General features: G+C 55.9%; 2 protein-coding genes across 3 annotated transcripts; both read right to left on the minus strand.

Moving 5' to 3' along the window:
• Positions 1-585: 585 nt before the first annotated feature.
• MYDGF (myeloid derived growth factor) lies at positions 586-4,190 on the minus strand (the record flags this gene model as incomplete). Its single annotated transcript, XM_082011041.1, has 6 exons — positions 586-665; positions 1,038-1,110; positions 1,716-1,797; positions 2,143-2,204; positions 3,104-3,154; positions 3,954-4,190. 6 exons carry the CDS (start codon positions 4,188-4,190, stop codon positions 586-588), a joined length of 585 nt encoding a protein of 194 aa, XP_081867167.1.
• A 624-nt stretch (positions 4,191-4,814) lies between these two features.
• On the minus strand, positions 4,815-7,041 carry LOC309413823 (procathepsin L-like; the record flags this gene model as incomplete). Of its 2 annotated transcripts, XM_082011038.1 has the most annotated exons (7): positions 4,815-5,014; positions 5,233-5,347; positions 5,552-5,720; positions 5,806-6,030; positions 6,285-6,434; positions 6,643-6,765; positions 6,925-7,041. In XM_082011038.1, 7 exons carry the CDS (start codon positions 7,039-7,041, stop codon positions 4,915-4,917), a joined length of 999 nt encoding a protein of 332 aa, XP_081867164.1. In that variant the 3' UTR covers positions 4,815-4,914. The 2 variants fall into 2 exon arrangements, with proteins under 2 accessions (XP_081867164.1, XP_081867165.1); XM_082011039.1 differs by lacking the exon at positions 5,806-6,030.
• Between the last annotated feature and the right edge of the window lie 2,545 nt (positions 7,042-9,586).

Here is a 9,586-nt window from a genome sequence, read left to right on the forward strand (position 1 = left end):
CTCTGCACTAGGGCAGGTCCAGAACATCCTCCCCAGCGAAGCCAGCGATCGTCTTCGGTAGCCGCACTCAACAAGGAGTCAGATAGCTTTGGCCAACTCTATCCCTTCCTTCCCCCTCCCACCCAATTTAATTATTTCCTCCTGTCATGCTTGCAGAGAGAGAAATCCTGTTTCCCCTCTAGAGACTAGAGTTAAGAACTTTCCTTTAGCAAACTGTGTTTAAATCCAGCCACTTATCTTTCTGCATTGCTCTTCCTAGCAAGGGAGATAAGGAGCCCCTGTTCGAGGGGAGCTTTACCATATTCAGCAGATCAACCAAGCAGAAAGCGGGCGACAGAATGGCTGGCTGCAGATCAGGAGTCTCAGAGGAGGTTTCCAGCTGCAAAGCACATTGTTACTCTGACACAAGACAGAATGCATCTGTCTTAACACCTCCAAGCCCCACTCGTGTTGGACCCTGGCACATTTCAATATGGAAAACATAAAAGGTTTGGCCAACCAAAAAAAACCCGCAGTTAACACGTAATCCTCTTTATCTGCCATGCTCTTCCACCCAAAACACTCGGCCCAACACTGGCCTCGGGGTCACAGCTCGTCACGAGGCGTTTTTGCTACAATCATGAGTTTGGACAGTTCAAAACGGAACTTGCCTTCTCTGTGAGACACTAGAAAGAGAGAAAACAAGCACAGGATAAACAGATGGTAAGGCATGAACAAAAACAGCCCTGCTGGTTCCTTTCCAGGATGATAAAGCCAGCAAGTCGGGCATTGCACTTCCTTCTTATGCACGCGACAAGCATGTTGTGATAAACCCGTTCTTCCCCCATGCTAATTTAACATTTACACTGGAACGGGACCTGCAAAATCCTGCTGGCAGCTATGGATCAAGAGCACTATACCCCCGATTGGATAACATGCACTGTCCTCCTATAGATTGTCACCTATCTGCATTAAGCTTAAATACTCATCCCCTGGTAGACAGCCAGCTTTGTCTCCCCCGCCAGCCCCTTTCTCACATAGTTCTCTTGGTCCCAGACCTGTTGTTTCGGTGATTTCAAATTCTTCCTGTTTTAAGGGGATGTCGCTTTGTCCACCCACGGCAGCTTGAGACTGAAATGGGAAGGAAGAAGGTTTAAGCAGTTGAGGCAATCCAAGAAGCTACTGTACTACTATTTAAAGCAAACAAACAAACAGCAGCACATTTTTAAAAAGAACAAATTTCTTCTTTTAATATGGAGCAAAAGAATTAAGTCCACAAAGAAAATCTGAAGGAAAATCTCTGGCTATTTTTCCATTTCTTATTAAACCACGGACTTATGTCCTTCGGGTGACTGAAAGCCTCACCACAGACGACTGGGAAATGGAAGAATGAACCAGACAAAAGCACCATCAGAGGTTTCATTTACTTTGTCACATGCAATTTGTTGAGGCAAACCAAGACTCCCCTTGTGCAGTGCACTCTGGCAGGATGGTGCCTTTTGGAGCCACCGACGCCAGCAAAGCCAGCGGCAAACTGATGGCATTGAGGGAACAGAAATAAAATGGCACAGGAGAGCCTACCTGCAGCCATTCTCCTGACTGCCACCACTCTCTAATTACGGATGTGATGGAGTGCATTCTATTGCACAGATGTCTAATGAATGTTTTCCATGTCCAATTCATGTTTTATAGCAGCCTCCCACATGCCTGCTTCCAAGTAATCAGCTGGGACTTACATAAGCCATGGCATACTCTATCTTGGCTCCTTTCACTTCAGCTTTAAACTGGGTAAAGAAGAGATAAGACTTCCCTTGGGGCCTGAAACAAGAAATCAGTGTCTTCGACATTGGCAGAGAGGGTGGAGATGCAGATGAGCTCACGATTCATGGCTCCTGAGCTCAGGATTCATGGCTCCCTCCCTCCACAGCCACCTCTGGCTCTGTTGTAGCTCTGAGTGAGGAAGGTGGAGGGGGGGAACACAGCATTTATAAACCACCGCCTGGCTAAACAGCCCACCCAGAGTCACAGCGTCTCGGGAGGGGAAAGCCTTCTGGTGCTGCCCTGCAGAGAGGCAAAGCCAGCCGGGAGGCAGGATCCCTGGCCCAGATCCCACCTGCCTTATGGTTGCTTTTGCCTCAGAGAGTTTGGGGTTGAAGAACACACCTCCAGACGGAGCAGGAGAAGAGCAGGTTGTCTTCACTGACTCCAATGTTCATTTGCCATTGCTGCAGAGGGGAAAGTTTCAAACAGTTAATGTGGGCAAGAACCGCGTGCTCCCCACTCACCCCTGAGGCCAGTCACCTCCCCTCCCAGCTGCAGGCGTGACAAGTTTCAATCGTTCTAAAATAACACAACATAACTACACAACACTTGCTGATGGCCCCTTTTACTTTGTGTGTCACACAGCTCAAGGTCTGGTTGCCCTCCGGTCTCCACAATCTCATTAGTACAGTTACAGAAAGGAGTTAAAGTCTCATTTCCCTTTGCGCTAAAAGAAAAGGACCCGATTTTAACAAGGAGTTAAAGTCTCATTTCCCTTTGCGCTAAAAGAAAAGGACCCGATTTTAACAAGGAGTTAAAGTCTCATTTCCCTTTGCGCTAAAAGAAAAGGACCCGATTTTAACAAGGAGTTAAAGTCTCATTTCCCTTTGCGCTAAAAGAAAAGGACCCGATTTTAACAGGACTTGCAGATAAGAAAGTACAAACTGTGTATCTGCACAGCACTTACCGAGGCAGCAACACAAGCTGCAAAGAACCTTCAAGCCTCCTAAAGAATGCAGGAGTTACTCCTACAAGGTCCTCCCTTACCAACCGGGGTACGAAAATGTCACTCCCTGTTCTCCAGAGACATCCAGCCCAGAGATTTGTTAAGCCTTACAAATGTCACGGCCTCGCGAACCACAGTATCATTGCAACACATGAAGGACGCTTCCCTTCAGGAAGCAAATCCAAGAAGTTACTTTTGCAAACATACAGCGTTGGCAACGGTGCAACCACCCTTCCTCATAGCTCCCGGTCCCTGGAATCAGCTCATCACAGATGAAATATTCCTGAAGAGCTTCTCACTCTGTGCAGCTGTAGGGACCGAGCGGAAGGGAAACGCTTGAAGGTTTTCCCAACTCACCTCGTTCGTTCCTCCCTGAGCTGAGTAAGTGAAGGTGCAGGTGTAATCCCCCTGGAAGAAGAGAAGACGACGATGACCAACCCCGCTCGAGCAGGACCTTCTCATTGTTCCCCATCAGCCACTTCTCGGCGACGACGCAAGATCTGGGGACACCTGAGAGAACCTCCAGGGCTGCGGCACGGTGCAGCCCCCGGCGGTCTCACCCTGGGGGTGACGGAGGAGGTGACGCACCACCCCCATGTCCGGACCTCGGTGGAACGCAGAGCCAGGGACCGCGCAGCCCTCATCCCCGAGGGGTGTCAGCAGGACCCCGTGTTCTGGGGGCCCCTTCCCCATAGGGCCTCATTCCCATGGGGCCTCTCTTTCTTCGAGGCACCCTTCCCCCTGATGACCCCCCCCTCCCTTGGGGTTACTTCCTTCCTTTGGACCCCACCCTGGGGACGCCCTTCTCCTTGGGGGCCATCCTCCACGGCAAGCCTCCCTCCCTGGGGACATCCTTGCCACGGAGACTGTCCCACCTTGAGGAACCATTTTCCTTGGGGACCCCTTCTGCTGGGGACCCCCTCCTCCCTGGGACCCTCCTACCTTTGGAGACCCCCCCTTGGGGACCCCTCTCCCCCTGGGGACCCCTTCCCCTGCCCCCGTCAGAGGCCGGGTCCCCCCGCCCCTAGCAACCAGCCCCCTAGCAACCGGCCCGGATCCCCCCCCCCCCCCCCGCCAGCCACCAGCTCGTCCCGCCTTCCATCGCTGACAGCCAACCCCCGTGGCGGGAGGCGGGAGCGACGTGCCGTGCAGTCAATCACAGAGAGGCGCGTACCCTCTCCTCACCCCCTCCCGCCTCGCCTCTCACCAGGCTCCGAGAGAAGGAATGAACCTCCCCGCCGGGCCGCACGTCGAAGTCGGCCGTGTTCGGCTCCTCCGCGGCCCGGGCCGCCAGGCACAGCAGGGCGGCGGGCACCAGCGCGGCCCACAGCCTCCGGCCGCTCTTCCCGCTGGGCGCCGCCATCTTGAAAAGGAAACCCGGACTACGGCGGGCGGGAGGGGTCAATGCGGGCAGCGGCCGCTCAGCGGGCGCCTCGGCGGCCATCTTGGCTGTGGGCAGGGAGCCCGGGCGGGTTAACCCTTGCGGGGCCGCGGTTACAGGGGACCGCTGGGACAAGGAGCTGACAAGGACACAAGGACAAGGGGACACGGAGACAGCCGTCTCCTCGTTGCTTCCACGGGAGATATGGGGCAGCCGTGGGACATTCTGGGGAGCCCACGCTGCCACAGGCCGTGCCCTGCATCCCGGCAGCCCCTCTCACCCCAGCCTTGCCTTCCTCTAGGCTGGGCTCTGCCTGGCACTAAACCCCCCAAATTATTGAGGAAGGGGGGGGAATAAAAAGCAGGGTGAGGGGAAGGTTCATTTTCTGCCTTGTCAGGTGGGTTTAATGGGGTGAAGCCCTATTTTTAAGAGAGCTGGGTGTGCAGGGGCAGAGCTGCAGCCATGGCCTGGCTGGAGGCCTGTGGGATTCAGCTGGAAAGAAAAGGGGCCGCAGGAGAGGAGAGAGATGGCCAGGCTGGGAGAAAAAGTGCGGAAAAAGCGCCGCTCGCCTAGCATTGTGTGGAAGGAGCTTTGCCTTTCCCTCCAGGAAAATGACCATCTGCATCAGCCTTGCCTCAGCCACCAAACCGGGCCCGGCCTCCATTTGCAGGCGCAGAGCGATTAGCCGTACTGCTTTTAATTGCTTCTCGCCACACAAAAACAAAAGCCCCTTTCTAGAAGGAAACGGCCGTGGATCCGCAGCCAGGGCAGGGAGGGAGGTCCTGGCTCACAGCGCGGGGAAGCTGGCCTGGTTGGCCACCCCGCAGTGGTTGTCGGCGCCCTTCAGCAGGCGGATGTAGCCCTGCTCACCCCACGCCGCCGACCAGCTGCAGGAAGAGATGGAGAATGAGCACATCCGCGTTCCCACGCACGGAGAACCCGCCCCACGCCGGGAGGGCGAGCGAGATGGGGATGGGAGCCAGAGCACCCTGTGGGACAGGGGTGCTCCTGCCATGCAGCTCCGACCCCGGCGGGAGCGGGGAGACAGGCTGTGTGTGGGGGTGAAAGGGGCGGCAGGTTTGGGGGGGACACCCTCAGCCCCTACCTGTTCTTTAAGATCCAGTAGCTCACGTTATGCCCGCGCTCCTGGCTCGTGCCGTAGCCCACGGCCAGCATCCCATGGTTCACCCGCTGGCTGCAAAACATGCTGCTGAAGATGCCTGGGAAGAGCAGAGCTGGGATGAGCTGGGGGCCAGCCCTGATCCCTTCTTCTCCATGTGAAAGCAAGGTGCTGGATCCTATTCCCCTGGGCTGGGCACCCTGGGGAAACTTTGGGGCTCAACAAGGGCTCAGCAGCCCACCCCTCGCAGCGAGGCAGCCCTGCCTCAGTTTACCCATCCATGCCACAAAGAGAGAGACGGTACCTGACTTGTAAAAGTGGAATTGGAAGCTGCTGGCATCCACTGCCACGGACACAGGGCCCACGGCTGCCACTGCCTGCTCCAGCGCCGCCTCGCTGCCCTGGGCCACCAGCCAGACAGCGGAGCAGTTGGCTGCCCTGTCCCGGGGGTTGTATCGGCAGCTGGAGGTGTCCTGAGAGGAGGGAGAGAGTGACGCTGCGGCTGGGGCCCACCGGCACCACTCTGCCATGTCCCCGGGGCTGCCTGCCGTCCCTTACTGTGGCCATGTAGGGGTAGATGTGCTCCGAGTTCAAGCCGCTGTTGTCACGCACGTACTGGAAGGCACGGGTCATGTAGCCACCATGGCAGCCGTTGTTGCCCAGCTTTCGGGAGCAGTCGATGAGGTTCTGCTCGCTCAGGACCACCAGCTTCCCTGTCCGGTTGAAGACGAGCCCCTCCAAGGCCCCCGTGGCACTGAACGCCCAGCACGACCCACAGTGCCCCTGGGTGAGATTGGGACAGTGCGGGGTGGTCACAGCATCACCTCAAAACCCACCAGAGATGGATGCTGTGACCCCCCTGGCGCTGCTCTCCAACTCTTCAGCTGCAAAACTGCAGCAGCCAAAACTATGGGAGCTGCTTCTCAGGGTTGCCCAGAGGTTTTTTGGTGCTTGGGAGGATGCAGCTGCTTGTTTCTGCTGCCCAGACTCCCAGCACCCATCGCACAGCCCTGGCTGGACCCCTGCCCTGTGCCCACCTGGTTCTTCACTGGCGTCACATAGCCCTTTGCCCGCCAGTCCACGGCTGCCGGGGTCTTCCGGGCTGCCGAAGCCTGGAAGAGCAGCGCTGGCTCCTCCTGCCACGCCGGGGTGAAGCCGTTCAGGAGCTGGTTAAACTCCTCGTCCGTCTGCAGGTCGCCAAGGAAAAACTCAAGTGATGCCACCAGCACCCAGCCGGCACCACCACAGCTCCCCACCAGCCAGTTGACCCCCAAGTGGCAACCCAGGGGCACCTGCAGCTCCCAGCAGAGCAGGTTAGGGATCCCCAGTCCCTGGATCAGGGCCTGAGTGCAGGGAGGGGTCCCCGGGAAAGGTGCCAGGCACATTGGCAGGTACCAGGTCCCCGTAGTGGTTCATGGCCAGGCGGACAGCGTGCTGCCCCTGCGACTCCTCCCAGTTGTGCTGCTGGATGCGCTGCAGGTTCTTCTCCCAGACCTCCCTGCGGGCAGCCTCAACCTCCTGCCATGGGGCAGAGCGGCAGCAGGATCAGAAATGTCCCCCAAAAGCATGGGGACATGGGATGGAGTGGGTGCACACAGGTGGATCTGGGTGAGACTCCCTGGGGCCAGCGCCGGCACATGCCGGGAGGCCTAGGGAGGGGGGGGAGGCAGGACCTACCCCTGGGTACTCCTTGGCATGGAAGCTCTTCCACCCTTCCCAGGCCTCCTCCAGGGCAGGATCCAATGCCGCGGTGCAGCCCAGCAGGGCCAGCAGCAGCCCCAGCAGCACAGCCATGGCCTCTAGCTGGGGGGAAAGGCGAGAGCGGGGTCAGGGGGGATCCCCAGGCTGAGCCCCGTGGCTACCAGCTGGGGCCACGAGCTAGGAGAAGGACAAGTCCTTCCAAGCCCAGATTAGAGGTGAAGTGGGAGGCAGAGAAATGCAAACAGAGCAGCCAAGCCAGAGGGAAGAGAGACCCATTGGTTCCAGCTTTTGCATGGCCATGCTGCTGTTTTGGCAGGAGTTTGAGGAGATCTTAGCTGTCCTTTGGGTGGTATTTAACTGTCCTTTTTAGGAGGGTGACGAGCGGCTTTGTGAGAGAGCAGAGCCTGGACGGCAGGAGGAGGCAAACACAGACAAAAGGGCAGTGAGAGCGGCAGGGACGGTGCTGGCTCTCCGCTCTTCCTGCCCCACTACGCTCCCTCCGGCCTCTCCCCACTCTTTATTTGCAAAATCCCACTGGTTTTCTCTGCCACCTGACTGTCCCTCTCTTCCCTTCCCACAGCAGCATCCCCCGCTGCAGCAGCACTCCCTGCACACCACCAAGGAGCACAGCTAACTGCCCCTGCTTGGGGACCCAGCACCCAGCAGGATCAAGCCCCAAGCAGCAGGATGAGCGGAGAAGGCAGTGTGATATCTGGACCCCTCCAGAGCAAGGTTTGCCTGTTTGCTGGAGACAACTCATCCTCTGAACTCCAACCCAGAGCAGCTCTGGGACTCGAGGCAAAGCAGGAGAGCCCAGTGGAGCAAGAGCTGTGGCTGCTGGGCCAGGACGAAGCCATTTTCACTTGAAAGCCAGTGGAAATCTGCACCAGCAGAAAACTGTGCCAGCCTCTGAGCAAAGGGCTCGAGCTGGAACCAGAGATAAGAGGTTTTTATACAGAGGTGGGGAGGCGAAGGAGCTGCCACTCCACGCCGATGACTGAAGCCTCGCATCTGTCCCAGCATGAAGGCAGGATGCCCGTGCGTACGTGCTTCACCAAAATCCCTCCGTGAGGATTTTCCAATATCAATTTACACCCTTTCTTATTGCCAGCATTCACACACAGCCCTCCCCCAGCCCCAGCCCGGCCCCCCTCCACGGCAGCCATTTGTCTTCCTCACATCGCCGCCGCACGCCCCACGCCTCCTTTGATGGACCCTGGTATTTCTGAGTAACTTCAGTTATTCTGGGGGTGCTGCTCTGCAAAAGCCACGGAGCACACGGCAGTGCCTGGGCAGAGGACAGAGATCAAATGCCCGAGACACCCCTAATCACCAAACACAGAGTTTCCACTGACGTGGCTTTCCAGGAGCGAGAGCCATTGTCGCACCTTTATTCCACATGCTTTGGGAACAGAGATGCCTGAAAGTTTTCCATTCAAGCATCTTTCAGGGCAACCGGTGGCTTTTCTGAGATAATTTGTAGCTTGAGCACTGTTTTTGTTTTAAAAACAAGTCATCAAGAACATCTGTTCTCCCTTCACATCCTCCTCCTAAAAATAAAGCCCCACATGTTGAGTTTTTGTGGGAGAAATGCCTCCCAAGCCCCTCTCATGCTTAGTCCCAAGCCTTGAAGAAGACTCATTTGTGCCCAGTTTCCCCAGCACCCGCCGCTTCCTCCGGCCGTTACTGCTCGCTCAGGAAATTAACTCAACTTCATGCTACAGCTGCAACTCCTTTATCCGAGAGAGATCTCATGAACCCAGTGGCATCGTGCTTCATATTCCCACTACCTTTCCCGCAGGACAGCTGGGTGGGGGCCTCCCACATCATCTGTATTTCAATCCCTGGCAGAGCCTGTTACATATTGAAAAGCTCAGGACTGCAGTAGGTGATTTCCCAGTTAATGCCTCTCAGGATTCTCAAGGCTCAAAAGAAGAAAACCGACTCCTTTTTATGGTGTCAAATAATCCTACAGCTTCAGAAGGAAGCTTGGAGGATCAAAGGAGCTGACAGATTCGTAAACTCTTCTAGACAAGAGCATTTTAAGAGTGTATTGCAGACATTTTAAGAAACACTTGCTCTTTCGGGACAGGAAAAAGCAGTTAAAAGACTGAGAAGAAACAAACCCTGCAAAATAAAGCTTCTTACCATCCACTGGCACCCACCCGGCTCTAAAGAAGGCAGGGAGAAAGGGGAGCAACTTCTCTGTCTGCAGGTTTCTCTCAAGGAAACTTGAGAGATGTGCAACTTCCTCCACTACGTCCCCTTCCGCCCCTCCGACCTCAAAAGCTACACCAGAAGTTACTCAGCGGGGTGCGTGGTAGAAGATAAAATACAACTGCAATAGTCAGGACAATTATTCGGGCACAGGGACAAGTAGGAGGCAACAACTATGCTCACAGCCATCTTCAGAAAACAAAATGCTCCAGCTGTAAGATGCTTTGCATTTAAAACAGAAGCCTCCAGCTTGCGCCCTCAAGGCATCTAATAGTAGTTTAATTAATGCCTGACTCCCATATAGAAATGAAAACAGCAAGGCCAGGTTTTGTAAGCTTTAAGCTCCAGAGAGGGCGAGCATGGGCAGGCTCTGCACCTGCAAAAAGCAGCTCCCTGTGTTCTCGCGTGGGATCAGAGCTGC

The sequence above is a fragment of the Phaethon aethereus genome (assembly GCF_964289735.1).
Source record: "Phaethon aethereus genome assembly, chromosome: 26".
NCBI classification, from domain to species: Eukaryota; Metazoa; Chordata; class Aves; order Phaethontiformes; family Phaethontidae; genus Phaethon; species Phaethon aethereus.